General features: G+C 31.6%; 1 protein-coding gene across 1 annotated transcript; it reads left to right on the top strand.

Annotated features, from left to right (window-relative positions):
- The first annotated feature begins 1450 nt into the window (after positions 1-1450).
- LOC126772316 (ionotropic receptor 93a) lies at positions 1451-14200 on the top strand. Its single transcript, XM_050492623.1, has 19 exons — positions 1451-1782; positions 2075-2227; positions 4061-4306; positions 5408-5575; positions 5992-6206; positions 6513-6680; positions 7026-7181; positions 7509-7613; positions 7979-8085; positions 8175-8244; positions 8555-8657; positions 9039-9145; positions 9769-9931; positions 10255-10472; positions 10899-10986; positions 11649-11768; positions 12139-12217; positions 12343-12500; positions 14090-14200. The coding sequence occupies exons 1-19, from the start codon at positions 1692-1694 to the stop codon at positions 14185-14187; spliced, it is 2613 nt and encodes an 870-aa protein (XP_050348580.1). The 5' UTR covers positions 1451-1691; the 3' UTR covers positions 14188-14200.
- The last annotated feature ends 5619 nt before the right edge of the window (positions 14201-19819 follow it).

The following is a 19819-nucleotide window of genomic DNA, read 5'->3' as shown; positions in this document are numbered from 1 at the left end:
CAATGTTTAGTAATTCTCATTTTGAATATTTTATACATCCATATGACCTTTCACGAGTTTCTTCTACGATTCTAATGTATTAGGGTGATCAAAATGTATAAGAGAGTCTATATAGTATATAATATTTCAGTAATAGTAAATTATTGTAACTAAAAATAAAATAAACAAATATTAAAGAAATACAGAATCGATTTTAAATTAAATAAAACCTTGAATTGCTCGTGTATTAATTATTTATTATAGTTTTATTTAAAATACGTTACATATGGAAAATTTCTTTACTGTCATTAGCAATATCAACCCGATATCACCTAACCATGATCTTAATATTAAGAAATGCTAAAGCTGCGTATACATTACGCGCGGCAAACCCTCCAATATTGGCTCGCGCGGCGGCCGCGCGCTATGGTTATATACGCTTTCTCATAATGGTACTGTCTCTTTTAAAGAACGTGTTAAAGAAATTATACTTAATTTCCAATAAAAAGTTAAATAATATATATTAATTTTAAAATCGACTGCAACCATTAGTGCAGGTCAATTTAAACTTCCATTAAAACGTGATATTTTTTTTATATATTTGTCGGGATGGCAAATGACTCTACTCCACCTGATGGTAGGTGGTAGTAGAGTCCAAACGCGACGACGGCCAGTACAGTCGGAAAGAACGATCGAACGACCGTAATAATCATATTTTTAACCAAGACGAAAAACTTTTTTTTAAAATTATTGTTATCTGTTGATTAAAATGTTTTTTAAACATATTTCAAATGGAGAGAAATAATGCTTAAAAAATATGATGAAAAAATGGGCAATTTCCAAAAAAGGATCGAAGTACTGGGTTACTAAGGCGGTGAATGTAAAGTAAGCACATGTATTCTGCTAAAATGACAACAATAAGATGGATAGAAATGAGTACGTATGAGTAACTTTGAACGTAGCTCTTTTAACAAAAATGGTGAAATGATAATCTTTATCTATGGACATGTTTTTTTTTTTATATTTGCCGGGAAGGCAAATGACTCTATTCCACCTGATAATAAGTGGTGGTAGAGTACAAATGCGACGACGGACAGTACAGTCGGAAAGAACGAGTGGATGATGATGAGCCGATATTAGTATTATTAATATTCTAAAAACCAACTAAAAGTGTCTGATATAATATCTTTTAAAGACTTAACAGCTCATAGTTTTCAAGACATGTAAAATATTATAGTGAATTCATTCCATCTGTCCTAATTGGCTAACGCGTGTTTAGGTTTAGATTATAACTAAAAATATAATTTAAAGAACAGTCATATACAAAATGTAATAAATTAAAAATAATTTGAATATGACCTCGTGTATTTATGTGCAGTTAAGAAATAGACATTCATTTATTATTATATAGTATTTTATAAAACTGATATTCGAGTTAATGTAAAAATATAAATTAAAAGATATTCGATTTCAAATCAGCCTATATATCCTGTTAATAAAGTAACTCACGTAACCACACCTGCCATTCACGTGCTACGTTGCGTCTACATGAAATGTTAACATGGCTACCTAAGTTCTACCTTCCCCTTTGTTTTAATTAAAACTTGAATAAAACAAAAGTCTTTGATTGGAATATCATTTTTATACGTGAATTATGACTGGAAATTCAGATATAAAAGGTGAAAATTGTGCAGTGCTTGTACGGCATAAAAATGAAATTGTGCGCGGTGCTAGTGCTATTTATTTTTCGAAATTGTTCTAGCGAAGATTTTCCATCTCTGATCACTGCGAACGCATCTATAGGTATTACTTTCAAATCAATTTTTTATTAAATAAGTAAAACTATTCATTTCGTCATGTTCTTTTTAATTTAAAAATAAAATAACAAGCTGTTTTTTGTATAAGATATTCTATTTTTATTTCGTTTGATTAATTACGGTTAATGTATCTTCAATATGATTTGTTTATTCTTCTTTATGTTTTACCAGTACCTATATAACGTTATTTTTGGTGTTAAAACTCGCCTATTATTTTCGGAAATCGATGCAAGTAAAGTATTTGATCACTAAATAAACGGCTTATATACTTTTTCTAGCTGTGGTTCTGGATCGTCAATTTCTGGGTGAAAGCTACCAGTCTATTCAAGATGACTTAAAAGATTATATAAAAGAGTTGACACGTGTTGAGATGAAACATGGTGGAGTCAATGTGCATTATTTCTCTTGGACAGCTATTAGTCTTAAAAAGGGTAGCTATAAAGTTTCGTTGTCATTATTTTATTGATATAAATATATTAAAGGACTTCACTGAACATATATGCAGATCACAATTAAATATGGCTACTATAAAAAAAAACATGACCGCCAAGAATGGTGGTAAGAACGCTAGCTAGCGATTTCTCCTTTGAAGCACAATTTTGATTATCCGGGCGAAATATTAACCAGCTATCCTGTCAGCAGCGGAGACAATAAGACAGGATGTGATATCTCGAAGATTACTGGTGGTAGGGCTTTGTGCAAGCTCGTCTGGGTAGGTACCACCCACTCATCAGATATTCTACCGCAAAACAGCAATACTTGATATTGTTGTGTTCCGGTTTGAAGGGTGAGTGAGCCAGTGTAATTACAGGCACAAGGGACATAAAATCTTAGTTCCCAAGGTTGGTGGCGCATTGGATATGTAAGCGATGGTTGACATTTCTTACAATGCCAATGTCTAAGAGCGTTGGTGACCACTTACCGTCAGGTGGCCCATATGCTCGTCCGCCTTCCTATTCTATAAAAAAAAAAAAAAGATTTCGTTTTGCATTACGTATAACTAAACTCGTAATGTTGCCGTTAAATTTTGCCCGAAATATCCTGATGCGAGTAAAGTATTTGATCACTAAATAAACAGTTTGTTAAACTATGTTTCATGAGCCAGTTATAAAATATATGTTTTCATATAACCCTGGACAAATAATGTTATTTCTATTTATATAAAATATTATTTAAAAGCTAATAAATAATAAACCACGCTTTGGTAAAACAAAAAGTAAAAAATTATCGTTGCATAAAAGTTTAATTAACGCCAAAAAATCTTTTCGATCTGTGCTATCCCCCACACTTTAATCTAGTTTTAAGATCTGATACTCTTATCAGTTATCTTAAAAATTTTATAACTAGCCTTCCGAAAAGGTAGGCATGAAAATGTAACAAAGACGGTATTCTTACGCTCTTTTACCTTAATTAGAAGTATATATATTATTTAAAATATATTTTTAATATTCAGGTCTTTTGATTTTTAAACTTCCTAAAATATTTTTTGAAGTGCTTATTTTCAAATTAACTTCTGTTTTAAATTTTTGCATTATCGTTGCTTCTAAATAAGTTTTAAATAATAAATTATTCTGAATTCTGGAAAAGTTTACAAGATTTTATAGCATTTATACGTAAGACACAGATCAAGGATATAAAAAAAATGTGTAAAGCAACAAATCCTAATATATTAGTTATTGGATAAACGTAGTCTGTTGTAGTAAGTTTCTTCAGTGCATTTGCAACTCCAAAAAATATTTTCTGTGTAATCCACGTGTATATAATTTTCTGTGGCTTGTATCTATCAGCGCTAAATCGAAACAAATTTTTCATCTGAATTTGATAATTCCTAACTTCGAGTTAAAATTGCTAAAATTAGTCATAAACATGGCAAATAACTGCTATTGAATATTATTGAAACGGTTTTGATATAAAGGCGTTCAAACAGTATCGTCTTTGATGAAATCCTTTAGTGTTATGATCAGTTACTTGGTAGTATTCATGAACTATGGTACACCGCATCTTAACGGGCCGCTTTGTTACAGCTTGTACTTATGTACTAAAATGTTTTCGAAATTAATTTTCGTTATTATTTTCAGGGGTCCCGTTATTAAATTTATTTTCGTTTCACAATTCCCTAGCAAAACTGTGTACTTTTGTAATATACAGTATACAAATTGTATTACGTTTATAACATTAACAACGTATTTTATACATGTCATTATATTATGAACTATACTGTTGCAAATTTATATAATCTATATTTGTAATTTCTTATTTTGTAGGCTTTTTGGCGATTTTAAGCATAGCGTCTTGTGAGGAAACCTGGTCACTGTTTACTCGAACCAACGATGAAGAACTTCTATTATTCGCATTGACAGAAGTTGATTGTCCACGTCTGCCTACAGATTCCGCTGTTACTGTTACTTTTACGGAGCCTGGACAAGAGCTTGCTCAATTATTACTAGATTTGAGGACTCAAAGAGCATTTAATTGGAAATCAGTAGTGATATTGCATGATAATACTTTGGGTAATTTAGTATTTTGTATTAGCACGTATTTAAAGGCGGCCTAATATTTACGGCTTTAACTGCTTGTTGGTCTAGTGGTTGATGTAAGGCCGCAGGCCCAGAGGTCCTGGGTTCAATTTTCAGATCTGGCCAATAAAAAGTTATTGGGGTTTTCAGTCGGAATATCCTCAGTGACAGCCCGGTGTCGGGAAATTGGAAGTGTATACACTCCCGTGCCTCGGAAAGCACGTAAAGCCGTTGGTCCTGGACCGGAACTCTTTCCGGTCGTGTTGGATTGCCATCCCATCGGATTATGAGAGTTAGGGAACAGAGAGTTCACTTATGTTTGCGCACACACTTGTGCATTATAATAACTCCTGCGCAGTTAGCAAATCTCTCTTGAAAATGGCCGCCGTGGCCGAAAACGGTCTGGAGGACATTATTATTATTTACGACCTTACTTATAAGCAATGATTACCGGGTTATTAGCTAAGAACTGATTTATCCCTTTCTGTAATCGAAGAATTGACATTTGAAGGAGGAGACATAGCATTGATTAAATAAATCATATTAAAAATAGATAATAGATATTCTACCAGTAAACAGCAATACTTAGTCACCTTGTTGCATTAACCAGCAGCTGGCCAGTGTAACTACAGGCACAAGGGACATAACATTTTCGATTCTGGTAGCGCATTGGCGACGTAAGCAACGGTTAATACTTCTTACATCGCCAATGTCTATGGGTGGTGGTTACCACTTAACATCAGGTGGCCCGTTTGCCCGTCCGCATACCTATAACATAAAAAAATATCCTAGACAGAAATCACAAATGTAAAAATTTCTGCATATTTACAATAAGAACGGACCGTATAAAGTAAGAACGGTTAACACAAATACTCGTATTTTACTACATTGACGTTCAATTAAAAACAGACAAGTGGATGGAAACACGTTTCCGTTACTTTCATAATTATACAAAATTATATATTCATAATGAATTAGGTCCTCTTTATTTTTGCCTATTCGGAAAATTATTGTAAATTTGCGAACACCCTACTCTTAGTGAAAAAACTGAATCAAAACAATAACATTATTTGTAGATATTGTAATTTATTTTAGCAAGAAACATGATATCTCGAGTAGTTCAAGCATTGACATCGCAAGTAGACGTTGCAGATGTATCTTCTGTTTCCGTTACGGTATTTAAAATGAAGCACGAAGCTAACGAATATTTGAGAAGGAAAGAGGTTTACAGAATATTGTCAAAACTTCCTGTCAAATACATAGGTACAGTATAATATAAGAATTTATACCACCAAGATACATCTTTCCATATGGAAGTATGACGAAAAAATCCTATACTAAATACTAATGTTAGCTTCATTCACAAAATTCGTACTATACCCATAATTATTCATTTAAATAGTTTTCTTGTACGGCAAATATCATTTTGAGTAATATAACAGCAGAATCTAACCGAAATATATTGCGATATCAGATCTCATCATTCAATAATTTATGTTTCGAGTTTAAAAAAAACTTTAAAAAGGATTTTGTTGTAGTAGCAAGACAAAATTCGAACCAAAATTTCATAATTTAAAATTTTATATTAAGTAGAACAGCCTTACAACGTATATATACATATAATATGAATATTAGTAAAACTTTACAATCTGTTAATTATCTATGCAAAAATATTTTAGGCGAGAATTTCATAGCAATTGTGACGACAGAAGTAATGAACACTATGGCAGAGACAGTTCGCGACCTGGCATTGTCACATACAGGAGCTCAATGGCTTTACATCATATCAGACACAAATACGAACGGAAATTTTTCGAATTTGATAAACGGTTTATACGAGGGAGAGAATATTGCTTATTTTTTTAATGTAACTGATGATGGCAAAGAATGTAAGGTAATAAAGGATTGTCTTTAAACAGACGAATGATATATTTGTTGTGGTAATTAAGTTATTAATAAGTATTAGTTCAAATTTAAGTTGTTACTCGAACGGCTTTAATAAATATTAATTAAATATTTGCACAACATTTAACCCTTAAGGGGTTTGCGCAGACTCGCTGAATGGGTATCACCCATTAATCATTTATTCTACCGCTCTATACTTCGTATAGGTCTGTTCTAATTTGAAGGGTGAACTTGCCAGTTATCAGGCACATGTCTCATAACATCTTGGATTCTATAGAAATAAAAATGTTAACAGAACGGACTACTGTGCTATGCTCAGGAAATGATGAGTGCTTTCGTATCAGCACTTGAAACAGCGATTCAGGAAGAATTCGATGTGGCTGCCCAGGTGTCCGACGAGGAATGGGAGGCAATACGACCTAGTAAGCTTCAAAGAAAAGATGCGCTACTTAAGCATATGCAGGTTAGTTGCATTAAAAAATTGTGTTTTCAATTAGTTTTTTATAATCAGCATTTAGTCCTCTGAAATGTTGTGGAAATCTGTAAAACTATAATTAGTTGATATAATCCTTTGTAAATGTGTTATTAACCTTGTTCATACCACTATTAATACAATACATTACTATACAACATGTAATGTTATTTGGTGATATAATAAGTGATGGATTTATATAGACAAACTCACACCTCCTCCTACCAACCTTAAATGAATTAAAAAGGTGTCTTGACCAATTATTGAAAAAGATGGTTACATTATGACGTTTGATGATGAAAAATTATAAAAAGTATATAATTAAGAATTTTGCAGCAATACTTGTCAATCAAGAGTCGATGTGGTAACTGTAGTTTATGGCGGGCTGTCGCAGCAGATACGTGGGGTGCCACTTACAGAGAGGGTACAAATGAAAATGTTTCCAAAGATAATGTAACTACTTCCGTGATTGAAGATGTTCAGTTGATAAATGTAAGTATTATATATCAGATCGTGGGAAATATATCGAGTAAATACTTCTATTCAATACTATTCTACAAAGTAGTTCGTTTACTGCGAAAGTCTTTATGCACCATGACCCTAAGATGCCAATGAGCATAAATGAATTTCATAAACTGTATTGGTTGTTAGTAAATGATGCACTTGAATATTTATGTTAGCATCAAGTATGTGAGTAAAACAGACCAGTATGGTCTAAATTTAACGTTTACGAAACGATGGTAAATATAATGTCCTTACAAGATATTTAAAAATATTCCGAACAATAGACTGCAATTATAATCTGTTTTTGCATTTAAGGTTGGCGTATGGCGTCCTATTGACGGAATAAAATTTGAAGATGTTTTATTTCCTCATGTTGAACACGGATTTCGCGGGAAGGAATTACCTATTATTACTTACCATGTAAGTTTATGTTTAAAATGAAATAGTAAATGTATTAACTTTTTATTAAATATAATATTTTAGTATAATGGATTTTGCATTTTTACAAACTCGTCTGGGTAGCTACCACCCACTCATCAGATATTCTACCGCAAAACAGCAGTACTTGGTATTGTTGTTTTCCGGTTTGAAGGGTGAGTGAGCCAGTGTAATTACAGGCACATTACATCTTAGTTCCCAAGGTTGGAGGCGCATTGGCGATGTAAGCGATGGTTAACATTTCTTATAATGCCAATGTTTATGGGCGTTTGATGACCACTTACCATCAGGTGGCTCATATGAGCCACCTAAAAAAAAATTAATTCTGTTATATTTTTATATTCTAGAATCCGCCATGGACGATTCTGCAATCAAATGCATCTGGCTGTATCGTTAGTTACAGCGGTTTGTTATTCGATATCGTCAATCAATTGGCTAAAAGTAAAAACTTTACGTAAGTTTTGATAAAATTATAGGAATTCAATGTAATGTACTTTTTAATACTTTGTGTGTTACATTTAAGTCATCAATATTGAATTGCAGTATTCGAATAATTTTGCCCGCAAATCTGAATCATAATATTACCAATGACACCAACGAAGCTGCAATCGACGTAAGTATTCATTTCCTTTTAATCTAAATGTATATTATAGAGATGAATAGTTAGTAATGAAATGATGATGAATGAATGAATGAAATGAATAATGAATAGTAGTTAGAAATGATTAAAAATTAAAGTCATAAGTATATAGATGAGAATCTAATGTGTGTACTTGTGCGTTTATGCTAAATGTGTATCTGTTGTGAGTGCGTGTGTGTGTGTGTGTGAGAGAGAGAGAGATAGAGGACGAGAGATAACGGTACTGTTAAGGTTGAAGCATATTCTATTTATTCTTATATATTCTTCTTCTCTATGTTTTCAGATGACATATAGCGTTAGTTCTAAGTTAATTATTACAGCGATCACGAAGGGTCATGCAGCTTTCGCCGCCGCGGCTTTTACTGTTCTTACTAACTCTAAGCCAGGTATAAAGAAATTTTAATTTGAGACATAATTACTGCATTGCTAGATTATATATTTTTACTATGAACTTACTTTCTTATATATAAAAAGTACTAAAAATTGTCTATAATTGAGATTATAGATCCCCATATCTTTCATAAGATAGTAATGACAAGCCTCAAGGCGTGTGAGTAAGGTCTAAGTCAGTTAACGACAATCAAGCTAATAACAATAACACCCAAGACAATAGACAAATAGTATCAATAATACAAACATTTATTCCCAAATATTATAATATAAATTGCATTAGAAATATTTGCTTTTAGACAAAAAATAGTTTCCAGTTTAAAACATAAACATATGTTCTATTTTACTATAATATTTAAACAAATGTTATGATTCAGGTATAAATTATACAATACCAGTGAGCACTCAGCCTTACTCGTTCATCATCGCGCGTCCCAGGGAATTAAGCAGAGCCGTTTTGTTCCTACTACCATTTACTACTGACGTAAGTTTGTAAACGTTACTGGATCTAGGGGTATATATGAAATTGTTTATGTGTCTTAGTGTTTATCTTAGCGCTCGGTACACGGTAGAGGCTAACTGAGACTTCGAGAGTTAGACAAGTAAGCGTAAGATTTCAAGTGTCAGATGACGTCAGTGTATGATTTTGAGCGTCAGATGACGTTAACGTAAGATTTCTTATTGTAAGTGTATTAAGATCGGTACACGGTAGGGACTAACTGAGACTGAGAGCTCACATGTTTACACATCAATTTTCGTGACAACCTTTGCACTCACACAATTTTTTTAATTATATTTGTAATTCTTTTTAAATTCTACAAGTAACATTGAAACTAAAAATTTTAAACTGTACAAACCATGATTTACAGTTCTGATTGTGTTAAAAAATCTCAACCAAAACCTCCATTATGCTCCCAGAGTTTATTTCTCCTAATGTAATATAATTACTTATATTGTGGTGGGAATATAAAGTTTAGTTATCCAATTACGGATAACTTAATTTAATATTTAGATCCTTTTGTGACAAATCTTGAAAATGATGTACGGCTATTGGTGATGGCCACATATCTGTATGTTATATATAAGTCGTATGTTTGTTTCTCGTAGACATGGCTGTGCCTGGGATTTGCAGTGATATTAATGGGGCCTACATTATACATTGTTCATCGTTTAAGTCCATATTATGACGCTATGGAGATTACAAGGGAAGGCGGCCTTTCAACAATTCATAACTGCTTGTGGTACATTTATGGAGCTTTGCTTCAGCAAGGTAATTTATGATATGTTTTAGGAAATATTCTATTGTGTATAGTAAAATGTTTGTTTTATATTAATAATATAATTTACACCAATAACTAAATTATGCCTGTGTTCATCAATGTTCTCGTGACAAAAAAGTAAAATAGAAGTAAAGTAACGGCTTGTAAATGTCCCACTGTTGGTCTCATTAAAATTCAGCTCAAGTTTAAACCGGATATCATATGTTAAGAATTGCCGAATGAATTGACGGGTTCTAGCCACTAGACCATCTCGGTTATAATATCTATTAAAGGAAGGGCCATTATTTTATTAGTATTTATATAATTATTTCAGGTGGTATGTATCTTCCCCGAGCAGACAGTGGGCGACTTGTAGTTGGTACATGGTGGATCGTTGTATTGGTTGTGGTCACAACATATTCCGGAAATTTGGTCGCTTTCTTAACATTTCCCAAATTGGAAATTCCAATTACAACAATATCGGAGCTGGTGGAAAGCAAGACATACACATGGTCGATAACTAGGGGTTCGTTTTTGGAACTGCAGTTAAAGGTATGTTTTGATATGAATCATATTTATAGCAAAGTTTAGTTTATATAACTCATTTATCGAAACATAACTTCTCAAAAATAATATATATATTACGTTGGACTATACATTATAACATTCGCTTACAATCTGATCGAAAAAAAACAACACAGAAATTTTACTAATTCGAACATGTTCTTAACATGTCATATATAAGCATATTTAACACGATTTAATAATTTGTAAAATTTTAATATTGGAGTTGCAAATAAACCATTTTTAATAAAAGTCTAAAGAGATTCTCGTACTCGTTTATTGTATCCATTATAAGCTTCAATTATTATTCTGAATTTATTATGCGTGCATGATTTTACAATTTATAATAAAACAGGAGACGAAAAATATATTACATTAATTTATATGCAATACTAATTTAATAAAGTTCATCAGAATTCTGATGAATCAAAATACATAGACCTGCTGAAAAGAGCGGAACTGACGGACGGAACTTATGTCGTAGAAGGCAGTGTTGTGTCTGGTGAGAATAATATTTATTTCGCATACAACTTTTAGTTGGAAAACTTATTGTATCTGTGGGAATTGACGTTAAAAGTTTAAAAATCGATTCTGTACTTTTCTAAGACATTGTGAAACTGGACATAGACAGATGTTTATACAACGGAACTTTTGTTACTATTTTTTGTAAGAATAGTTATAATTGATATAAATATTATTCGTAGGTTCTTAATTTACAGTACAGTTTTCAGTAAGAGCCTGTTAATGTCCCACTGCTGGGCTAAGGCCTCCTCTCCCTTTTTGAGGAGAAGGTTTAGAGCTTATTCCACCACACTGCATTGGATGCGGGTTGGTAGAATGCATGCATGCATAATTGTTGCATGTGACATAATTTCAATGAAATTAGACACATGCAGGTTTCCTCACGATGTTTTCCTTCACCGTCAAGCACGAGATTAATTTTATCACAAATTAAGCACATACAAATTCAGTGGTGCTTGCCCGGGTTCGAACCAACGATCATCGGTTAAGATTCACGCATTCTAACCACTAGGCCATATCAATTTTTTCTTAATTTAGTTACATATAATACATAATTTATCATAATTTTATGCTTAATGTTGTGACTTTACATTTGTTTATAATAAAAACAGGCGCTGTTTTTTTTATTATAACAATTTCAAGGTTTGGATCTTCTCAATCGTGTTCGGAATCAACGTCACGCACTTATCGACTGGAAGCTACGTCTCAGTTATTTCATGAGAGCCGAGCATCTCAAAAGCGACACTTGCGACTTCACACTCAGTAAGATTTCATATTTTTTATTATAGCAACTTTTATTGATACTTAAATTTCTGTTTTTAATTTAGCTAAAAACTACAAGAAGAGGTTTATTATACAAAGATTATGTTTCTCCTTTCTTTATTTTATTATATTTTTAGTTATATTCAATTTAAAAAGAAAACATGTATAACAATTTTAAGACAGATTTATATAAAAGATTAAATAATGCGAGATGTACAGCACAGGTTATATGCTAATAAAAAAAAGTTAGCTATACAAGCGATATAATTGTTCAGTTTCCTCGTTTTTTCGTATTTAATCTTATAATATTATAAAAGCGTATTCAGTATTAAAAAAAACATTTAAGTTTGCCTTCTAAATGACTTATCAGGTAGCGAAGATTTTATGGATGAGCAAGTAGCGATGATTGTGCCGTCCGGGAGTCCATATTTGCCAATAATAAATAAGGAGTGAGTAATCATAACAATAATTATACTCATACTTGTACCATGTTCTTACATCTAAGATAATACAAAATACAAACTTTCATACAATATAGTTATTTAAAATACATAATAAAACATTTGAATTGTAGAATCAATCGCATGCAAAAAGCGGGGCTCATCACAAAGTGGTTAAGTGCTTATTTACCGAAGCGCGATCGTTGTTGGAAGACCTCTTCTGTTGAGGAAGTCAATAACCACACCGTTAACATCAGTGATATGCAGGGTTCCTTCTTTGTGCTTTTCCTTGGTAATTACTTGTTAGTATGTTTATTGAAATGTAGCTTTGTCGTTTTAGTTTTTTATTCAAAAAAGGTAATAAGTATAGATTTTGTTTTATTTTTTATTTTTTGAATACTTATATCTATTACTGGTGGTGGAGCTTTGTGGAAGCTCGTCTGGGCAGGTACCACCCACTCATCAGACATTCTACCGCAAAACAGCAGTACTTGGTATTGTTGTGTTCCAGTTTGAAGGGTGAGAGAGCCAGTGTAATAACAGGCACAAGGGACATAATATCTTAGTTCCCAAGGTTGGCGGCGCATTGGTGATGTAAGCGATGGTTAACGTTTCTTACAATGCCAATGTCTATGGGCGTTGGTGACCACTTACCATCAGGTATATGCTCGTCTATATATTCTCGTCCGCCTTCCTATTCTATAAAAAAAATCTAAATAAATAACTATATATAACCCAAATTAAAAAAGTTACTATAAAAGTTATAGACGTATAACGGTACGCGTAACGTCGCTACTATTACGCTGCTATGATAGTCGCTATACCGATAAGCCACACACGTTGGCCAACTTGGAAGTTAACATTCGTCGCGTTATTGCTGATATACGACCTCAGCTGCTCAACAATGTGATCGAAAATTGGACTTTTAGATTGCGCTTTTGAGTCAGTTGTGGCATGTCGTCCATATGGCGGTGTATATTATTTTTAAGCACTAGATATAAAATTCTTTCTATTTTTTAAATTTAACTTTAATTTTGAATGTCTCAAAAAATAGCTTTTATTTCTGTCTTATAAAATAGCCGCTTTTATATTATAGCTTAGTCGGTTAAGCGTGCTAATATTTAAACAGTATTTTATTTTACTTATAATAGGTAAATGGACCACCTGATGGTAATTTACTGGTGGTAGAGCTTTGTGCGAGTTCGTCTGGGTAGGTACCACCCACTCATCAGATATTCTACCGCAAAACAGCAGTACTTGATATTGTTGTTCCGGTTTAAAGGGTGAGTGATCCAGTGTAACTACAGGCACAATGGACATAACACCTTAGTTCCCAAGGTTGGAGGCGCATTGGCGATGTAGGCGTTGGTTGACATTTCTTGCAATGCCAATGTCTATGGGTGTTGGTGACCACTTGCCATCAGGTGGCCCATGTGCTCGTCCGCCTTCCTATTCTAAAAATAAATAAATGTTCTCCATTGTTTGTTTAAAAAATATTATCCCTTCCTTACATCCAAAGCGTCAACATCCTCGGGAGTTAAGAATATAGAAATATTATACATATCTTATATTTCGTGACAAATTAATTCAGGTCGGATTGTGTAACAGGCTAGCATTCTCATATAAAGTAATTGGGACATAATGGTAGCAATTTTTAGCATATAGTCTCTTAATAATTATTGTCTAAATACATTATAATAATAATAAAGGGTATATGCTATTATTATATATAAATGATATTTTGTAAATAGCTTGATGTTTCTTAATATCTGAATGCGTGATTTAAATCAATATAACAATACAATTTCATTACTACTGCTTATGACAAATTCTAAATTATGAAACGATTTTAATAAATTGAACATCATTTTCTTATTACAGGAATTATCTCCGCGTCAACGATTTTGTTGATGGAATGGATTTATATGAGACGAAAGAAAAGGATTGAACAAATAATTATTAAACCTTATATTGAATAAATTGATACCTTCTATTGTCTTTTATTGTTTTTATAAATAGTTCAATAATACTTTGTAATTTTTAAAATACAAAGGCAAAAAGGCAGAACTGTCTTTTATTGCTTTATTATTTAAATTTGTATCTTCAGTAGATATTTTCTTCACAACAATCCTTAATCCTTCTTTAAAGTAAACGTCATCTTTATTTAGCGGCTTAGTCAAGAGAACGTAATAGACAAACACGAGTTACTCTATAGATGCAAGTAAATAACAAACTCATTCCTATGTGGATTTCAATCTTGTCGGTAAACCTAAGTGCTGCTGAAGAATTATTTATAAGTAAACACTTAATATTCACTTGCTAAAATGCTACATTGTAAGATATTTATTTATAATTCATACGTTTTAGTTAAAGTTCTCTCGTCACAGCCACAAATACTGTCATTATTTAAAGTTGCGGACAAAAATTCGAAATTTTAAATCAAAAACAAATGTCAAAATCCTTTCGATGCTTAGAAAAAGGCTCAAAATAATTGCTACGATTCTGCCATTGCTATGCCAATAAAGAAACTGCCGAGAAAACAAATCGTAGTTAATTCGGGCACTCAAGCAATATTTCAAATAATCATCAAACAATCATCGCACTGACCTGGTATCTCCTGTACTATCCGATGCAATAGGATCGGTTTCTATGCTCATATTAGCGTTGAAAATGATATTTTTGAAAATAATTTGCTTAATAATAAATAATAATAATAATGTCCTCCAGACCTATAAAATATATTTTTTGTAAAAATAATTTATAAACCAAACTTTAATAAAAGTATTTAACCAATAGATCTTATATTTTTCCAATAAATGTAATAAAATGATTTTGTTTTGTTTATAATAATATATTACCAATACCTACCTTTCTCTTTTTCGTTCAACTGATGTAAAAGCGAAAGATCTACACATAAGTAAATAACTCTTTTATACTTTCAAAAACGGAATGACAAATTTCAAGTTTTATTCTGTAAGAATAATATTCAAATGCAAATGAATATTTTTTAATGGCAATATCCTGACGGTTCACACCGATTGGTAATTCCATAATTACTCGGAAGCTTGTCACTGCGACATTTGGCCGCAGTCCAGAAGATGATGCTCTAGAACTTAATCGCGACACGTGCTTTTAATGGCATTCTACGTCATCTTAATCTTAATTTAAACCAACGACTAGTATAAATTTGTGATTGCAAAGTATAAAATACTAACTTACTATTTCAAGTCTAAGTATGACTTGAATGATGAAGGAATGATTATTATATTGCTACCTAAAAACATCGTGCTGAAAATATTCGGCTTTATAGATAATATTAATAGCGTGAAGTATTTGTAATATACACTGGAAATAGAAAGGTTAGATGGTATTAGTTTGGACGAAAGCGTGAGCATAAATTAAAACTGAAAACTAATCTATATGAAAATAAATGTTAATTTACAAGACTCAAGGGAATAATACGTATATAAACCTACTTTGTATTTTATTAAGTGTTTCTGAGTTTTACAAATCCTATTTTCATGACTAGTCTTTACTAATCTAGATAGTGATCAATTGTATTTGTCGACTAATATAGAATGTGTATATTGAATTGTAAATAATTTATTTCCACATTTTATTATCTGCTTGATGCTTCGTCGGTCTAGTGGCTAGTTTATATTGCCACAGACCCCGAGGTCTTTATAATATGTATCGTAATATGTCCTGCGTAGTTGGCTTGTCAGGAGGACAACAACAATTAAGTATGTATTTTACGTAATAAGCAAGCATGTATTTTACTTAATAAATATTAAAGAGTGTATCAATTATCAGCATTAATCTTCAGTCTAGTTTGTCTATGAATTTACTATTACAGATAAATCTATAGTATTAAATACTATAGAGGTATCTTAAACAAAGATATTGAGATTTTTCCATAGACAATTTACTACTTTTTACTGATTTTACATATTCCTGACTAGGCCTACTTTAAAGCTGATTTTCTTGGCGGTTCCTGTAGGTAGAATCTATTTGAACCGTTGGTAGATTACTTTTACTTTAATGGAATCTTATAAGCTGTTACTAAGACATATATTAATTAAAATATGTTTTGATTTTAATTTGAATAACAATACCTTAAAAAGTCACAAATGCTACAACTGGATACGATTATTTATATAAGATAATAAAATATACATATTTGATTTGAAAAAAACATTTAATGCTTGTTTTTACTCAAAAATATAATATTCAAATTTAAGCAATAACACTCATACTGTTTTTGTAAATTTCTTAAATAAGAAATATTCTGTTTTATTTAACATTTTTAGTGTTTTGTAATTACGAATAAAATCGAATTTATATATTAATTTTTCTGTACGTGTGTATGTCACTGAACTCCTTCTAGATGGCTGGGTGATATTGATGACTTTTTTGTGAGTCTGAGTTGGTTTGGATGGCTTAGTATGTTCCAAGCGGATGGTGGTTTGATTCTTGGTTTTAAATGAAAAAAAATATTTTATTTCGCCCATACGAAGTCTGGTTGGGCACCTAGTGTGATATACAATGTCAATTACGTGACTCAAGTCACATTCGATGTTAGTGAATACATTAAAGGTTACTTTCCATAAATGTTCTACAATTTAGAGGAAATTATTGATTCTTAGGAAGTTGGAGGATATTATTCTATTGACAAAACGATTTATTTATTTTATGGATTTGGTTTTTACGTCTATATAATCACTACGCCCCGGCAGTCAAGGATTGATTAAATCAATTCGCTGTGAATTATAATCGTAAACATATACTGGTATACTTCATAATAAACATTACATATAAGAAGCAACTTGAGTATTTTTTTACGTCTGGATTGTATTACTTACTTTAGAACTATTTATAATAATAATAATAGTCCTCCAGACCGATTTCGGCCACGACGACCACTATCAAGAGAGATAAGCCAAATGCGAAGAACATATGTGTGTGCGCAAACACAGGGCACTTTCTATTCCCTTACTCTCATAACCCGATGGGTCGGCAATCCGACGCGATTGGAAAGAGTTCAGGCGCAGGACCAACAGCTTTACGTGCTTTCCGAGACACGGGAGTTAACACACTTCCAACCTCCAGACTCCGAGCTGCTAGTGAGAATTTTCGTCAGAAAAATCCAATAACCATTTATAATACATATATTCATTATAATACATATTACATTACATCTAGCCATTAGACCAACGAGGCAGTTAACTCATTAAAGGCTGTATACACATTAAAGTCTTAAACATATATAAATAAAAAATACCTACTGTACGTGGAATGGTGCCAAGAATGCTAGCAGCATTTCTTAATATAAATTGTTATCTTAATATAAATATTAATGTATTTATTAATATTTAAGTTTTTTTTTTTTATATAAATTGTTTTTGTTTATATTATTTTTGTACTGAAATATTATTCTTTACTTCTTCAATTAAATAAAACAAGCGATTAAAAGTCTATCCTCTATCCAAAGAGTAAATATAATTCGCATGTTTATTAATGAAGTTGGTTATTTGGATTCGACCATATTCTATTTTTTTAGATTAACAAAGATTATTGTTATGTAACGTACCTTTTATTTGTTATTCACGCAACAAAGACCTGCACAGTGCATAAAACTCATTCTTTGAATTAACAGAGTAAATACTGAAATAAAACATTCTTATGATAAAGTTCGACAAAATTTTTAATCAGTATTTTGTCAAATTCTACAATCTAATTATGGAATAATTTTTATGTTAAATGAAAATCTTCCAATAGTCAAGTCATTATATTTCAAGTTAAGTTTATGTGAACGAAGATGTGGACACAGCTTGGATATAGGTACCTACCTATGTTGGTTAGGACAGAGAGTGACGTCAGGAAACCAGTATGAGAACCAGATTCGATGTACATAAATGCAGGCTCGATACAACCAGTCACAGTTCGGAACTTGTTCCCGTTTAATTCGGCCGCTAAATTCTGTTTATTCAGTGTTATTTTATAAATTTTATTAGAAAAATTTATGTGTCAATGACAAAATTGAAGAGAAAATTCGCGATAACCGACAAATTTTTGCCAAGGTCAGTGTGTCCAAAGTAAAATGATAACGTTTCTTTGTATGATAAATAAATTTTACATTTACCATTATCACATTATAGTAAATTTTTTAAAAAAATATTTAAATATAAAGTCATCATTTAAAAATAGTTAATTTGAAACGTTATGATATGGGCTTCCTAAAGACAACATGCATCTAAGAATAATTAATTTCTTTAGTCCCAACTTGTAAAATGTTTTAGGAAAAGATTCATAGCAAGAGACATTATTGTTTTTATAAAACAAAAATACAATATTATTTAGATGTTCAGTCAAGATCATACACGAAACTGGCTATTTATCTGACAAACATACTTGTTGACAAACATATTTGTCTTGGTGAATGAAATATAGGATGAGATACCTGACAGGATCCTCAGACGATAGTTTAAAATCGTTTATACTCAATGTTCATATAAACGATGTTGCATATAAATCAAGTCCTATATAACAGTCTTAAACTGAAAGTAAACATTTTAATGAACCAGTACCAGATTATACTGGTTTAGTTCCAAAGTCAGCAGAAATTAGACGACAAATAATATAAAAGTAGAATTGAGTCATAGGTTTCTTGTCTTATATATATCCTTAATAATTTTGTTGGAAACTTTCTAAGGAGTATTAACTATATGTACAATGATTGCGGGGTTTGTATGTTTTATTGCTTTTAATTTTTATCAAAATGACTATATATATATATATATCCACAAACGTCTGGGCGCTCGAATTACGAATCCTTGTAAATTCATGTACGGTAATTCGATATTATTTGAACTTAACTCTTAAATTAATCTGGCAAACCAAATTATAATTTAAAATAAAATTTTATTACGAATATATGACGGTATTGATTATGTTATATTTTCATCATTATTCTTCTTATATTATCTAGTATAGGTTTTCTCTTATTTAGTTGGTGTTGTTGATTAATACGGACTGTTTGATTGCCTCTGACATTTATAATTAATGTAAGAAAAGGAATAAATGAAATGAAACAAAAAAAAAGAAATTTCTAACAAGAAAGTATGTAATTCTAAAGCATTATTTTAAATATATCCATCCACGTTATGCTAAGTCAGAGGAGAACCTTCATAACATTTTTTGGAATAACAAGTAAACAACCTTGTGATAAAATATAGTAAATACTTTATTGTCTGTCTGTCACGGTCATTCTCTACTAAACTTGTTTTTGTAGGGTATATGTTATCGATGGAATATTTTACGTAGAGCATTTTACATGAGTTTTACAGATATTAGCCAAGTTATGGGCACTTGATATTGAGGCCATGCGACATCAGAAATTTAGGACCAGAATATTTTGCTAAAACGATGAAAAAAAAAATTCTCCACAATCGATTGGACTGCGATCAGGGCTGTCAATTTGTATAGATTTTTCCAAAATATGGGGAGTATAAATCCTAAGATTGGGAATAATCTGTCGGGAATAAAAGTTATGGTGGGAGAGCAGGCATCATTTGCGATAAATTGATCTATATATAGTAATATTATAAAGAG

The sequence above is a fragment of the Nymphalis io genome, chromosome 12 (genome assembly GCF_905147045.1).
Source record: "Nymphalis io chromosome 12, ilAglIoxx1.1, whole genome shotgun sequence".
NCBI lineage: Eukaryota > Metazoa > Arthropoda > Insecta > Lepidoptera > Nymphalidae > Nymphalis > Nymphalis io.
This window is presented reverse-complemented; position numbering and strand designations above follow the sequence as displayed.

Coding starts and splice junctions, on each gene's coding strand:
- LOC126772316 (XM_050492623.1), top strand. CDS start 1,692: ATGAAATTGTGCGCGGTGCTAGTGCTATTTATTTTTCGAAATTGTTCT. Junction 8,658..9,038: donor TCTTACTAACTCTAAGCCAG/GTATAAAGAAAT, acceptor GTTATGATTCAG/GTATAAATTATACAATACCA. Junction 12,218..12,342: donor TTGCCAATAATAAATAAGGA/GTGAGTAATCAT, acceptor TTTGAATTGTAG/AATCAATCGCATGCAAAAAG.